Genomic DNA, 16,049 nt, shown 5'->3' with positions numbered 1-16,049 from the left:
GAGAAATACAGGTTAGACATGCAGAAGAATCTCTGATGGGGAAGAGCCAGCACTAAACACCACGACAGTTTATGGGTTTTCTCCTCTGAGGCTGTATGGGGATGGAAGTGAGTGTTTGGTGAAGACCCACTGCCTGCCGGGTGTGCTGTTCTGCTTCATTTATTCCAACAGCTTTATGATGAGGTGAGGAGATGTCTCCTAGTTTTACAGACAGGCAAGTGACTAGTGGTAACTACTATCTTAAAATTGGTGTTTCATTCCCTTGCTTTTTTATTCTATGCTTTTATCACATAGGTTTGGCTCTCTAAAAAATATATAGTTTGCTTTTGCTTGTTTTTTCATTTTCTTTTTTGTTTTTTTTAGCTTTCTATAAAGTGGCTAAACTTGAATACCTTACTTTCTTTTTTTCACTTTGTATTTTGTTTCTAAGGTTCCTACATGTAGCTTTCGTTTATTCCTTTTTTCACTACTGTAGAATAATCCCTTTAGCTACAATGTGTCCATTCTCCAGCTGTGACAACAGGCTGTAGCGAACGATGTTACCCCGTCTCCTACGGTGCCTGCACAGGAATTTCTCTTGGGTGTATGAATGCCTGGGGGTGGAAGGGCTGGGTTGTAAAGTATGGAATTCCAACCTTGCGAGATGCCAGATAGGCTTCCAAAGTGGTTGTACTGGTTTCTCTCTGTGTAACATATACGGGCTAGTGACTCCCTTTAAGTTTGGACACGGGAGCTCAATCAGGTCTCCTCAGGCCCCTCACAGTGCTCTGTTACACTGGAGCTCTTCCAAGTGGCTTTATTCTCCCTCTGGGTCTGTGTGGCCATGACTCCCACACGTGGCTCCTGCCCGTCCAGTCCTGTGGTTCTTGAGGCCAGAGGCGCCACAGTGACCGTCTGTCTCGCTGGCCTGAACCGCACGTCCTGCAGGAGTCCCCCTCCTGCTTCGTGCTGGCCTGTGCGCCGGCCAGGAATGCAGGGCCAGCCCCCGCGGGATGGAAGGAAGTCCGTCCTCTTACTGGTCAGATTTTCCCAGGGAGACAAAGCCATGTCCCTAGAGCCTGGGTCAGGGAAATGCTGTCTGCTTGGAGCCTCCAAAGGAGCAGAGGCGAGAAATAAGAAATCTCTGCTTGTGCAGACCCCCCAGTGGGGAGTGTGTGGTCCGCAGTTAGGGCCCTGCTGTGGACCCCTCACCAGACAGGGCGTGGCGATGCTTTTGCTGTGAAAATGGCAAAATTGGGAGCCTGGTACCCCAGCGCCTGGAGGAAACCATCTCATCGTTGAGACTTGCGGGCCTGGTGTGAACGCCTGCTTGTGTTTTTAATCACACACGCCCATCTCTTCTGATTAAAACAGGAAGAACGTTTGAGGTAGATTTAGGGGTAGGCTAGAAGAGCACAGAGGTGGCGTGTTGGGTCACCACCGGGTAGGGGGTGGGCTCTGGAATCAGACTTTGCTGGGTCAGATCCAGCCGCGCCGCGAGGCCCTGGTCTCCTTGTTGGCAAGGGAAGTGGCAGGAAAAGCGCCAGATTTGGGGTCTGAAATCAGTGCTTGAGCCCTTGCCCGGCCTGTAACTCACCGGGAGGCTGAGCTCCATCCAGTCCGTCCGAGGGTCAGTTTTCTCTGCTAGAAAATGGGGGAAAGAATCTCTAACTCATGGGTTTGTGAGGATCAAGTGAAATAACCCTGGGAAAAGGGCTGTGCAAATTACAACCTGCTGTGTAAATATCGGGTGTTGTCATTACTGGTTTTTTATTGCTTTGTCTCTCTTTCCTTACTCAAGGTTACATTTCACCAGATTTTTCTTCTCTAAGAAGATGAGTACTAAGTGGAACTGGTTCCCTAAGAAAAGGGAAGTCAGATGCTCATTTCTTCCTATTCCAGCTTTAACAGGATCATCAGCTTTCTGGATACTTGCCTCGTGATCTCTTTTCAGCACACGGTGGTGCCATGGAAAGTTATTTTCAGGTAGAAATATTTTGTATGAGACAAAGAGACAAGGGAGTATTTCATCATTCAACAAAGTATTATTAACTACTTAAGTGTGCACGGAATACGACTCTAGAGTGTTTTAAGGGTCCTTGGGATTGGTTTTAATCAGATGTGGTGAGACACAGAGACACGGAAATGGCTGTCATGAGGGAGAATTTATTATATTCACAGTTCCCTAGGAAGCGGGCAGGGCACCCCACACAGGGCCACTCAGGGAAGCACGGGGCTGGTCAGGAGGCATAGGGAGTGGGGGGAGTGTAGAGGGGGCCTTCGCTGCATTTTCTGTGAGAAGGAATGGCGAGGCGGGCTGAGCGGGCTGAGGATTGGCTGGTTTGAATGGTTTCAGCGGGCTCGCGGGCTTAGGGGCTGCCCTGGTTGTCCGGCACCTGGCGCTGGGTGACAAGGACAGCAGCAGAGTAGCCCGGAAAGTGAGAGGTGGGAAGGTGGGCTCTGGGTGGGTTGGTTTGCATGCGAAAGGCCAGCTCACAGGCCAGTTCTTTCCTGTCTCTAGAAATTCGCTAACCCTGGGAGCAGCAGTCCCTCCAGGGTCAGCTTTAACCAGATGGTAAAGCGTCAAAATATAGAAAGTAAAAAACACAGTACATAGCAGAATCAGGGCAAACAAAACAAAATATATGCTGGATTAAGGACTGTGGTGCAGGGTTCTTTCTTTTAAAAAATACGAGGAAAAGAATCTTCATTGCAAATGCAGAACTGTTGCTCAGTATACGTGGCGGGAAAGGAAATGTATCAGTCAGTGTGGCCAGGATAATGGAGATGAATCTCTGGTGAGTGGCCATTATGGAAATACTGGCTACAGTTCATTTCAGCAGCTGTATAGCAGGCACCTACCCCCTGCCAGGCCACTGCGAGGAGCCCTGAGGAATATGCAGAAGAACAGAATGGTATCCTTGATCCCGAGGTCAGCCCTGGCAGGTGTGGGGCCCGTGTGGGCCCAGCCTCCTCCCCGACTCCGTGGCAGACGTCACCAGTCGCCCACAGCACAGTGCCGTGGGGGCCACCAGCCACCCATCAGAGCTGCTTGTCAGCCGGTCTCTAGGGACCCTCGGTCCCTGGGGGAGGAGGGGTGCTGGAGGAGAGAAGGAGCGGGGGAGCTCCAGTCAGCTCACCTGTGATAGAGACAAGGCCTGGTTGGGGGGGTGGGGAGGGGAAACTTGCACCTGTGTGGAGGGAATTGGCTCCGTGGAAGGGTTAGGAGTGGCGATGGGCCTTACAGGATTTGCTCCTGGCCCGGTGCTGGGCTGAGGGCCCCGCAGCAGGGGGCTGCTGTATGAGAGGCGCAGCAGAAAAGCGTGGGTGTGCTTTGAGGGACAGTGGGCGGGGAGGGGTGAGTGTGGCTCCGATTGTGCTTTCTAGTGAGGGAGCGGGACCAGGGGCCCCGAACACTGGGCTGGCACACGGGGACCGAGCTCTGGAACGGTGGACACTGATCCCTGCAAGGTCAGGCAGCTTCCAGAGGGGTGCAGAGCGTGCATCGTGGGGAGAGGCGACCACGGGACAGCGGAGAGGGGCAAGGGGAGGGCCTGCGGGGCGGCCGGGGCGGGTCGCACTGCAGCGCCCTCGTCACGGGGGCTGACTTGTGAGCAGGCAGACCAGCAGAACCGAACAGCCGTCCAGAAACAGGCCAGACTCAAGTCAAAGGGGAACCTTCACATGGGATCGGGGGGACGCCACAGTTCAGTGAGGTGATGAAGGACTTCTTCATAAACTCTGCTAGAACAATTAAGAACCATTTAGGAACTTGATAGAGGTGGTTGAACAACATTGTGAATGTACAAAATGCCACCAAATTGGTACACTTGACAATGGTTAACGTTATGTTATGTGAACTTCACCTCAATTTTAAGAAGAAAAGAACCATCGGGAAAGAGATCCTGTCTCACACCAGGTACCACGATAAGCTGCAGGTGGATCAAAGATGTAACATGTAGAAAACGAAAGCAAATCTGGAGATGGTGGTGGCGATGGTTGCACAAAAGTGTGAATGTACTTAATGCCACCGAGCTGTGTACCTAAGAACGGTTAATGTAGGGCTTCCTGGCGGTCCAGTGGTTAAGACTCAGCCCTTCCACTGCAGGGGTCACGGGTTCGATCCCTGGTCAGGGAACTGAGGTCCCACATGCCGTGCGGCATGGCCAAAAAAAAAAAAGGTTAATGTAAGTTTTATGTTATGTATATGTTATCCACACCCCCACAAGAAATGAAACCATAAAGGAACTCATAGAAAAAATGCTGAGTTTCTTTATACCCCTGGAGTAGAGAAAGCTTTTATAACTAAGAATCAAGACTCAGAAGCCATAAAAAGAAAAGATTGATAATTTTTTAAGGGTTTGTTTTTTCTTTAAAGCAACTAGTGCTTAAGCTGTTTTTTTTTTTTTTAATGAATTTATTTTTTATTTATTTACTTTTGGCTGCGTTGGGTCTTCGTTGCTGCACGCGGGCTTTCTCTAGTTGCGGCGAGTGGGGGCTACTCTTCGTTGTGGTGTGCGGGCTTCTCATTGCGGCGTGTTCTCTTGCTGTAGAGCATGGGCCCTAGGCGCGCAGGCTTCAGTAGTTGTGGCTCACGGGCTCTAGAGCAGAGGCTCGGTAGTTGTGATGCACGGGCTTAGTTGTTCCACTGCATGTGGGATCCTCCCAGACCAGGGATCAAACCCGTGTCCCCTGCATTGGCAGGTGGATTCTTAACCAATGCACCACAAGGGAAGTCCCAAGATTGATTAGTTTTTCAAGTAAAAATCTTCTGTAGCTTAAACACAACATCAAGTCAAAGGACAAATGGCCAACTCATATACAAAGAGCTCTTAAATATCAAGAAGTGCAAAATCCTGCAAGCAAAGACAGAAATTCTCAGTTTACCAGAAAAGAAATACAAGTGAATCTTGAAATATAAGGAGATGTTCGACCTATACTTTCTCCTGTGTCTTAAGGGCAAGAATACAAACGCTGAACGACCTGCTCTGTTGGGAGGCTGGTAGATTCAACCCAGCACATCCCACGTGGGCGGGAAGTGGGCAACTTCTTCTGAAATGGCACCTGCATGCACCTTTCAACCAAACAGCCTTGCCACCTAGACATACACCCTGAAGGCGCACCTTCACAAAGATGGAATAAAACCTTCCCAGTGATTCTTTACAGTCAGATGTTTAATAAACGAGAGACTGGATGTCACACAAATGATTTTTGATGAGAGATGGCCAGAATAAGCTGTACTTCACCCACGCAGAGGAGCACTGCACAGCCCTAAGACAGAGGAAGAACTCTTGGCCTGTTTGTGATAATGAAATAATCTTCAGAATACGTTAAAAGTGAAAAAAACTGGCGTAGAATAGGGTGGATCTGTAGCATGCTACCTTCTGTGTAAAAAAAATAATAATAATAATAATTTTCTTATTTTTTCAAAAACAATTGCTTTGAAAGAAAAAAACAGAATAGTTAAAATGATTAGCCATGGGGAACAAGAGGGGAGAGGTAGAGGAGACAGGAATAGAAGCAAGATGTCACTGGATGAATCTTTTTTTATTTTTCTAACTTTCGAACCAGGTAAATGTTTACGTAGTCACAAAAGAAAATGAAATTGAAAAGTAAAACAGCAAAATCTATAGTTGTGAACAAATTTATTTTGAAACTAACGAATCTAATCGTATATCAAATTAGTAACATAAGCGCACAGAGAAAATAATGATCACGTATTTTTAATAATTCGAACTTTAAACATAATACTCTGGGGCTTCCCTGGTGGCGCAGTGGTTAAGAATTTGCCTGCCAGTGCAGGGGACATGGGTTTGAGCCCTGGTCCAGGAACATCCCACATGCCACGGAGCAGCTAAGCCCGTGCGCCACAACTCCTGAGCCTGCACTCTGGAGCCCGTGAGCCACAACTGCCGAAGCCCACGTGCCTAGAGCCCATGCTCCGCAGCAAGGGAAGCCACTGCAGTGAGAAGCCCGTGCACCAGAGCAAAGAGTAACCCCCGCTTGCCGCAACTAGAGAAAGCCCACGCGCAGCAACGAAGACCCAACGCGGCCAAAAATAAAATAAATAAATAAATAAATACCTTTATTTTTAAAAATGGCAGTATTAAACATAATACTCTGGCCATATCATTACTGAACTATCTTCCAAGGACGGCAGGTGGGGTAGGGGGAGTATTGTTTAGTGGGTGTATCAGTCAGCTTGGGCTGCCGTAACAAAGTACCCCAGACTGAGTGACGTAAACGATAGCAATTTATTTTCTGAAAGTTCTGGAGGCCTGAAGTCCAAGATGAAGGTGTCAACAGGGCTGGTTCCTCCTGAGGCCTCTCCCCTGGGCTTGCAGACAGGCGTCCCTCTGTGTGTGTCTGTGTCCTAAGGACACCAGTCAGATTGGGTTAGGGGTAAGCCCAGCGACCTCATTTTAACTTAATCACCTCTTTAAAGGCCTGTCTCCAAATACAGTCATGTTCTGAGCTGTGGGGTTTAGGACTTCAGCACGTGAAGCGAGTGGGGAAGGGGGGATGCAGTTCAGCCTGCGCCAGGAGCATGAGGTTTTAGTTTGAGGAAGATGGGAAGGTTGTGGGGGTGCATGGTGGCGACGGTTGTACAGCAAGGTGAATGTGCTCGATACTGCTGAGCTTGCGCTGAAAGATGGTGAAGATGCTATGTTTTACCACAATAAAAAATAAAAATGAGTTTAAGGGGACTGAGAGTGCCGCTGAGAGGGTGACAGAAGGGGGCCCCAGGCTGTGTGCGATGGGCACTCGTGGGGGACGGACAGTAGGAATCAGGAGTCTGTGGTCTGACCACACAGAGGGTTTCCAAGTTTGAGGTCTGGGCGGCCAGCCGTTCCAGCTGCTGTGAGCACCCCCTCCACTCTCCATCCGTGAAGCGGGCGGCATGGTCACTGCAGCTCTGGGCAGGTCCTCTTGCTGTGCTTCCTTGTGCTCTGGGAGCTCCTCCTTGGTTGCAATTTTCAAACCCTCACGTTGTGCGGTTTCTATGGTGACTGACATCCCTCCGAGAGGGGAGCGTGGAGGGACCCTCAGAACGCAGAGAAGGGAACAGCACGGATATGGGACAGGCGGTACAATCCAGGGGGGAGGGAGCATGACCTAGTTTTACGGCTGCTTCGCTGAGAAGATTCTGGCAGGCGCACTTGACTGTCTTATGTCTGTCGTGCTGTCTTCACCAAGAGCTGTGAAGGGAGGTGACAGCATGCAGCACTTTACCTGGGAAAAAGCTAACGCTGGGAAACACAACTGTGAGGGTCAAGGACTTGGGAAGGCACAGGGAATTCCAAGCCTCATCCGTCTTGTTTCTGGCCACTTGGCGAGAAACGAGGCCAAGTGAGAGTCCACGTGCCTGTCCTTTCTTTTCTCCTGGGATATGGCCACAAGGAAGGCATCCTGGCTGCGTGGACAGGCTTTGTGATGTTCACATCCTGGCTCATGACTTCTGGCTGTGTGATCTTCGGCACGTTCCTTGACCTCTCTGTGCTTCCACTTCCTGGTCCGTAAAATGCGGGGAGAAGAGTTCCCACGGTCAAGAGTTCTTGGAAGGGCTTGGTGGGTCCTCCGTAAAGAGTGGCTGGTAATTCCGTGAGGAGACCCCTGGGCTTGGCAGGAGTCAGCCTCTGGTCACTGGTTCTGTTTCCTGTTCTCTTCCAGTCGGCCACGGGCAGAGCGAGGGGGAGAGGATGGTGGTGTCTGACTTCCAGGTTTTCATCAGGGACGTGTTGCAGCACGTGGACGTTGTGCAGAAGGACCACCCGGGGCTCCCCATCTTCCTCCTGGGCCACTCCATGGTGAGTAGAGCACGGGAGAGCCCTCTAAGTCAAGCCGGGCCCCAGCCCCAGCCCCAGCCCTGCAGTGGGTGGAGGGTGAGGGTCCCGGGGTGCAGGGAGCCGCCCTGCCTCTGGCCCCGTCGCTCTCTGCCTGGCCAGCACGGCCCCCCCGGGAGTTCCCAGACAAGTTATGCTCAGGAAACGAGGGCCAGCATCTTGGAGGCAGCCCCCGAGAAGCTCACCTCCGCCCGTTCCTTCCTGCCAGGGCCCAAGGCGCCAGCAAGGTACCACTTCATGGTGGGGCCCCAAGGGCACTTCTCCCCGCACGGCCGCGTCTCAGGGCAGGAGGGCCCCTCAGTCAGCCTGTGGAGAAACACAGGTCCTGTGCGTCCTGCCCGTTTCAGAGTCACACAGTACACATGGGAATTAGGATGGGGTTCCAGAGGAAACAAGTCCTTAAAGGTCATTCCAAATCCCTTTCACCTTTTAAATACTTTAAACCCCCTAAGAATCAGCCAACTATAATCTTTAAATCAGGGCTTCTCAAACTGGCAGCATCCAGGCCGAATCTGCCTCTAGACCCCCTGCCGCAGTGGCTGGCAAAGAACGTTTTGAGCTGCTTGGTTTTGAGATCTGGGTGACTTTTCACCCCTTCCATCCCGGTCAGTGTCGGGCTCTGTCCTACGCAGCTGTTACCTGCCTGGCCCTTGTAAGGGTGTGTGGTTTCAGCCCTTGGTTCAGGTTACCTTCAGCTTTAGCAAATAGCCAAGGCCGCATGCCTTCAGCACCACCCACGTTCACTAACTATTTTTCTTGGAACCTAAATTTCTGGGACCTTTACTGAACCAGGAAAACAAAAGAAGTGTAGCAATCTCTTATTATCATCATATTTTTTTCAGATCTCATATTAAGGCTGACAGAATGGGTGAATTGGGGGTCTGCCAGCTTTTGGCTTGAAATGAAATAGAAATATGTTATTGTTTAACTTGCAGCCCACAAGCAGGAACCTTATTTAGATCTCTCTGAAATGTTTGCTGTTGGAAAACCCGGAGAAAAAAAACATGTGAAAGCAAGTAATCGCAGGTCTAGTTTATCCAACATTTGAGGGTGTCTATTCCAAGGTACCGTCCTTGGGGCTCTGGGCCGGGACTGCAGCCCAGCAGGAGACCCGCGACGGGGCGGTTAAGAGCCCACGCTGGCGACGCCCACATCCACATGCTGCTGTTCTCGTTGCAGGGAGGTGCCGTCGCCATCCTCACGGCCGCGGAGAGGCCCGGCCACTTCTCCGGCATGGTTCTCATCTCCCCGCTCGTTCTTGCCAGTCCCGAGTCTGCCACGACGTTCAAGGTAAACGGACTTCCGGTTCCATGAGGCTCCGGCAGCTTCCCTGGCCCCAGGGCGTCCGTTCACAGCTAGAGTCTCGGGGAAAGGGCTTCTCCCACGATTGTGATAAGGTTTGGCCAAGTAGCAAGCATTGTTGTCCCTGGAATTCTGTGGTTTCTCAAGTCAGGTACTTTTTTCCCCAAAGACAAAGGGAAAATGACTTCCTGCTTGTGCATGTGTCGTTGGTGAACGTTAGGAGGAGGAAGGGTTACGCGGGTTCGGAATCCAGCGAAGGGGCCTCCGTTAACAAGCCACGTGCTGGGCTGGAGCTCATTTCCAGGGACCGGTGGCCAGCATCGGCCGCGGCGTGCGGACGGTGGAGCTGCAGGCTGGTGACGTGACGGCGCCGGCCGCCTCGGCTGCCGTGCTCTCCACCCCTGAGCACTGTCACCTCTGGTCTGTCGCATCCTCCGTTCTGTATTTCTGGCTGCACGGCCGGTGGTGCCCGCCTTGAGCTGGGCCCCCTCCCCCTGAGGAAGGAGATGGGACTCGTGGCCTCAGCAGCGCTGCTGGGTTGTTGACACGTTATGGACCTGAGGTTTCAGAGACAGCTAACTCGGTGAGGGTGGGGGATCCCAGCCCCGAGTCTCCCCGAGCAACGGTCAGCCTCTGCTGGACGCTGGGGCACACTGCTGACCCTGAGCCAGTTCTCAGGGCGCTCAGAGGAGCACGAGGGGTGAGGGAGGCGGCGGCTCAGGATCGTTCAAGGGTCCTGGTCCGAGTAGAATAAGCAAGACCAGGACCGCAAAAAGAGGGGGTCTCCATGGCGCGCCACGTGCTTTGATGCGTGATGTGTTCTGCCCGGTGAGCGCCCCCACCCTCACCCCCGGAGGAGGTCGAGGCCTGCGTTTCACGGTCGGGCCGGCTGAGGCTTGGAAGGGACGAGCGACTCTCCGGGTCACACCCCAGCGTGGTGGACTGGGACCCGGGGCTGTCCTCTCCTCTCCCCATCAAGGGTGTTTCCCCAGAGAAGAAAGTGGATGTTTTCTGCAGCGGATGCTTTCCCTTGGGAAGAATCCAGGACCGTGGGGATTTCTGGATGAAGTGCACCAGGGGAGCCGGGCAGCTGGGGCCCCAAAGTGGAGCCCACAGGCTTTCCCCCGAGTCACTGGCAAAGGGGGAACTGCTGGGCAAGGCCACCGGCGTGACCTTCCGAGCCTGCCGCTAATAGATCACCTTGTCAAATCGGGAGCCGGCTGCCCCCGGGGGGATGCGAGTCTCCTCTCGTTAACCAAGACACATGAGATTGCCCGTTGCCCCCAGACCAGAGGACACGTCCTCCCCGCCGTGAAATCTGTTGCTGCTCCAGCCTTCGGCGGTTCTGACTGACATTCTCTGATGCGTCTGCCAGCCCCGGACCACGGGGTTACCCTCCACGTCCCGCCTGACAGCCTTCTGAAGGAGTCTCACAGAATCTTTGTTTAAAATTTAATTGACACGTTCTTATAATAATATATCTATGTGGCTCAAAACGTGAGAGAGGGAAAGGGCACGAGTGGAGTCTCCTCCCGGTTGCAGGCGGCCAGCCAGTTAGCAGTTTGTGCATCTCTGCGGGTGCGCACACCACGCTGGGACCCTGTGTTTCACACACGGGGGAACACGCTCTCTGTGCTTCCTGTTTTGTTCTTTTGGTGGCCTGTTTGGTTTTGTGGGTGGGGTTTTTTGTTTTTTGTTTTTTTTGCTTTTGCGGTACGCGGGCCTCTCACCGCTGTGGCCTCTCCCGTTGCGGAGCACAGGCTCCGGGCGCGCAGGCTCAGCGGCCACGGCTCACGGGCCCAGCCGCTCCGCGGCACGTGGGATCCTCCCGGACCGGGGCACGAATCCGCGTCCCCTGCATCGGCAGGCGGACTCCCGACCACTGCGCCACCAGGGAAGCCCAGTGGGTGGGGTTTAGTTTGGTCATTTTCCTTTGTGATACCTCTTGGCGCAAAGGACCCGGAAAGGCCTCGCTGCAGGCCTTGGGTCAGGTGAGGACCAAGGGGGACGGCCCTGGGTCAGGTGAGGCCCCCTATGGGGATGGTCCTGGATCAGGTGAGGCCCCCTGCAGGGATGGGCCTGGGTCAGGTGAGGCCCCGCTGACTGGCCTTTGGGTCTTCCCAGTGGTTCATTCTTGACCCCAAAGACAGACAGCCTCCTGGAGGCCACCCTGGCTGAGGGGGAGGAGGGGACCCTTCCCTGGGTGGAGTCACACTGTCAGGGTGCAGAGCACAGGGCAGTGTCCTGTTCTGTGACTCTCCTTCCAGAGCGAGGCTCCTTGACAGGTCAGAGGTTTGTTTCGTGGCAGCCAGTTCCTGATGGAGAGATTTTGAAAGTCATTATAGCCAGCAGCGTGAGATACCCAAGGCTTGGAGCACAGACGGGCTTGTGGAAGGTGACAGTTCCCCGCTCCAAATGTGAGAATGCCAGACCAGCCCCCCACCCCAGATCCTGCACATCTGGTTCTTACTCCATTGTCAACAAGCTGGGGTATATTTAGCCGGGGGAAGAGACAAGGAGGACAGAGTCTCCTGGCGCCCAGGGCTGTCTGTGTTCAGATTGTGGTGGAAGCAGGAGAAATTTAGAAACAAAAGTCCTGTGCATCAGAACAAGTCTCAGTGGTTAATGGGAGGTTTCATGGGGATTATCTCATGCCCCCGGGCATGCTCTGGGGAAGGCAGCACTGCAGCCAGGCCTGGGCACAGAGGGGAACCCTTGGGAACAGGTGTCACACCCTGAGCTTGTCCCGGGGCAACACGCGGGAGGGGCGGCAGGTTAACCCAGTCATTTCTCTGGGGAAAGGCCCAACGTCCTCCTGGATTTCTGCCCGGGGTCAGGGCGGGGACTCAGCCTGCCCAGAGGGTAATCCTCTAGATGACCTTCTCTGCCTGTTGCCTGGAGGTTGTCCCCTGGGGGTCAGGTCCGAGGTGCAGGAGCCATCCCAGTGCTTCCGGATGCTTCTCCACCACCACCACCACCACCACCACCACCCTGCCCCGCCCGCCAACCAGGGCACCTGGCCAGGTGGGGCTTGAGTGGCCGCTGTGTACCCAGCACTCATGCCAGACACGTACCATCTTATTTCCCCTCCGTCACCACCCTGTTCCCATTTACAGATGAGGAAATGAGGCTGATTGTTTCGCTCGAGGTCAGCGTGAGCTCTGGCTCAGGCGGCAGGCGTGGCAGGATGCTCCCTTCACCCCGAAGCTGCCCTGGATCAACTCTAGCCCACTTCCCATCTGAATGTCACTCTTCTGCTTTTAGTCACCAGAGTCCGGAAGGCCCTGGAGTAGCGGGGTGGAGAAGGGACACGGAAGGGGTCTGGGCAATGGCCAGTCATTCAAACTTCAGGTAGAGTTAGACTCAGGAGTCAGGGCTTAGCTAGGTCATGAACTGGCCCCTGAATCCGGCAACAGCGATGCACCGGGGGCGTTGTTACCTCTGTAAGGCATGCGGGCTTCCTGTTGTCTGCCGGGAGGTGCGCCCTCCCCCACCCCAGAAACTCTGGGCTGTGTCCCGGCCATGCACCCCTGCGCCCACGGAGGCCTGCGCTTCTGGCCTCCTGTGCGCGGGTCAGCCTGTTGAGCTGCTGTAGAAAAGTGAGTGTAATTACTTCCCTCGTGTCAAGTCTTTTAGTGGCAGAAGCTTAAAAATGATCTTTAAAGCCATTAAAACCTTTTGGATCAATAAAGGCATTTGTGCAAGTCCCTAGTACTTAAAGTGATGGGGCTGCAGTTAATCCAGGGGCACCCCAAGGGCAGGCCAAGGACACGTGACGGTCTGCTCGCTCGCTTGGCGGGGGGCGGACCTCGCTTCCGGGAGAGTCGTCCTCTTTCGTAGCTGAGGTAGTTTGGGGCTCCAGCCGTCACCTGGTTCCGCAGGTCACCTCCTTCCTGGGGCCCCCACTCTGAATGACATCGGCGTTTGCTCAGTCAACCAGGGAGTGTTGGTGGAGCTTCTCCTTGGGGCCGGAAACCAGAGGGCAGTTAGGGACGAGCTCTGGAGGAATTAGGTGTCACGCGACCTCCTAGCAGCCCTTCAAGCTTCGTTTCATTTTCTCCATTTTAGAAATGGAGACGCTGAGGATTGTAGACCTTCTCCGGGATTCAGAACCAGAGTTCGAATCCCACTCTGCCCAGCTCTGAGTCTCCAGGACCGATTCCCCCACTTCATTACCTTCCCTTTCCAGGACTGGGGTCCAGCAACTGTGTGTCCATCGTCATGGGTCTCGGCCCCCAAATTGTCCTCAGGCGATGTGCCCTGGGGGGCTGTTGAGTCGGGGTCACTGGGTCCTCTGTGGTGGCACGGACCTGACTTAGCCTCTTGGAGTCACGATGAGGGTGGGGTCTCTCCTCCAGGGGGCCCGGCAGGGGTCGCCCCTCTCCTGAGCTGGGTCCGGGGCTCTCTCCACTCCCCTGCGGGGTTGTCCGAAGAGTTCGGAACACTTGCTCAAAATGGCATCAAGATCCGTAATATCTTGCGTTCCACTTCCTTTTTGGGTGAGGCCCTGCCCCTCACCCCTCTTCTTCCCGTGGACACAGGTGCGGGGCTCTCGCGGTGGGTGGCGCTGGGGGAGACGATGTCAGGAAGCAGCAGCAACCTGGACAAATTGATCTTTCGGGCGTGGGGCCTGCTGGGCTCCCTCCGATCCCCCTGCTTCCTCACCGTGTGACCTCAGCACCTCTCCTGAACCTCGTCTTCCGTGATCGACCGCTCCCGCCGCTCGGTTTTCTAACGGAAAAGCTAACGAAATAGACAAACCCTAAAAGAGCAGCAGGGAAAGTCGAGTGTCTCGAGCAGCCGTTCAAAGCATCCTTCCCCGCCTGCAACCTCTTTTCCTTCTCTGGTCTTTGTGGGGAAAAGGCTAAGAAGCACCTGATTTTTTTAGCTGTGACATCATTGCCGTCAAAGGTTTGTCTCTACCCAGTTGAGTCTTGTTGGAAATGTGGCCAGAATTTACTCTGCTGGTTTAGAAAAAGAGCTGAGGGTCAGGGTGGTGCAAAGATCTCTCACTGTGGCTCCTTTGAAAGGGAGGCTTACACGTCAGGTGTGTCCGTGTCCCTGGTCCTACGCCGTGGGGGTCGGGGACACTGCACCACCTGGGCCACAGCTCAGACCGGGTCAGGCAGAACCTCTCAGGGTGGTGCTTCTCTGACGCAGGCTGCCTGCCCCTCCACCTTCAGGACGCACACGAACGCCGGGGGGTCCCGTGAAAATGCAGAGCCTGATCCCTGGCAGCTGCCGGTGCTGCTGGTCTGAGGACCACACGTAGAGCAGGGGTCATGGAACATCAGGAAGGGACAGGGCCTGATGGGGGCCACGCCCGCTGCCAGTACACCAGTGGGGTGCAGGGAACAGGACTTCAAAACCAAGCGCCGTCTTCCTGTGGAGACCGGGGGCTCAGGGCCATAGGCTGTCGGAGCTGCAGCAGGAGAGTCCCCGCCGGAACTCGACGCTTGTACCGGGACGGGAAGGTGAGGGGGCAGCTGAACTGCTGTGCGTTATCTGGTCCCTCCAGGGACCAGACCCTTGCACCGTTCGTTTCGTGAAGCAAATGCTTGTCCAGAAACGGCTCTCCTCCTCTTTTTTTTCCCACGAGGCTCTCTTGAAGCTTCCCATCGCTGCACAGAGTTCCTGTTAGTGGTGCAGGGAAGACGGCTTGCTCAGGGACAGAGGGCAGGGCAGGTCTCCCTGTGGCCCTGTCCTAGAGGCAGCGCCTCCCCTGGGTGCCTCGCGCCCACACCCACCCCGGGAAACTGGAATGAGGGTGGCCTGAGCCTCAGCCCGCCTGGCCTGATCCTTGTGGAGCCTGAGCTGTCAGTGTCTCTTCCTGGGGGTAGAGGCCTTGGCACTTTACGATGTGAATGTTTGGGTTGAGAGGCGCCCATGGTGGGAGCAGAGAACAAGGGTGAAGGTGGGTCTGACCCTCCACGAACAGCTGGCAGCGTTCCCGTGTCCACGCAGAAACGGTGCCCGGCTTGGACAGTGGAGCGGACCCTGTATAGTCTCTGCCTTCGCGCCTGACGCGGGACAGGCGCCCGGGTGGTGTGTCCCTGGGCCTTTTCCTGCTCTCGCCTCTCTGATCGGGGAGTGGGTAGGAAGCTGCTTGCCGAGAAAGAGCCGTGTCCTCAAGGAGGCCGTGCTGGACGAGGCAGGCAGACGGGCCAAAGTGGGCAGCAGGGTCTGGTCGCATCACACACGGCCTCCCCAGACTCGGGCCTGGCAGGGTCACACGTGGAGTCAGCTGAGACGCTCCGTGTCCTTCAGGAGGCCGTGGCAGGGCACCGAGGACAGCGGAAAGTCTCCTGTCAGTTTTACACGCTTTGGGATCCACGCCGTTTTCCCTAATCACGTTGCCCTTGGGCCGCTGTTGCTGGAAGGGAAAGGGCAGCTGCACCCCGGGCCTCTGCCCGCTTCCAGCTGGCCGTGTGCGGTGGCACTGAGCCTCAGTGTCCTTGTCTGTCGCACGAGGGTAAGCCCTCACCTCCCAGCATTTGTGTCAAGATTAAACGACTGGGCACCTGGGACCGTGCCCAGCACACCCAGGGGTTGTCACTGAGTGGATGTGTGTGCCCTCCCCCGACGCAGGGTGCCGAGAGGCAGCACCTGTCGGCTCTGTGACACGTGCCCTCCACGCAGACCGAGGACTCACTGCTCGCCGCCTTCCGTGCAGTTCTAATTTCAGCGTTTCTCAGCTCGCTTTTGAAATAGCATCTTTCGTCCCTGGGTGTCTGCACAGCCCAGAAACGGGGACAGCCCCCCTCTGCAGGCAGACGTGTGAGATCCAGGTTCACGCTTTTCCTGGGTAAACACCAGATCCAGCAGGGCGGGGTGGGAAGGCCTGGACCTGAGCCAGGACCGTGTTCAAGGAACATGCGTTAAGCACCTGCCGTGTGCCGGTGCCTTTGCACACAGTGGTCCCGT

General features: G+C 54.8%; 1 protein-coding gene across 28 annotated transcripts in view; it reads left to right on the top strand.

Annotated features, from left to right (window-relative positions):
• MGLL (monoglyceride lipase) overlaps nt 1–16,049 on the top strand; it is a 211,791-nt gene that overhangs the window by 175,683 nt on the left and 20,059 nt on the right. For 25 of the 28 annotated variants that reach the window (XM_028479696.2, XM_028479684.2, XM_028479688.2 and 22 more), the window contains 2 exons: nt 7,651–7,787; nt 9,003–9,113. In XM_028479696.2, coding sequence (XP_028335497.1) covers nt 7,651–7,787; nt 9,003–9,113 — 248 coding nt within the window. Of the gene's footprint in view, nt 1–1,029; nt 1,368–1,780; nt 1,966–7,650; nt 7,788–9,002; nt 9,114–16,049 lie in introns of those variants that run through there. The other 3 variants (XM_028479714.2, XM_028479713.2, XM_028479698.2) reach the window with 3 other exon arrangements.

The sequence above is a fragment of the Physeter macrocephalus genome, chromosome 18 (assembly GCF_002837175.3).
Source record: "Physeter macrocephalus isolate SW-GA chromosome 18, ASM283717v5, whole genome shotgun sequence".
NCBI lineage: Eukaryota > Metazoa > Chordata > Mammalia > Artiodactyla > Physeteridae > Physeter > Physeter macrocephalus.
Note: the sequence above shows the minus strand (reverse complement) of the source record. Positions and strands in the feature narration are given on the sequence as shown.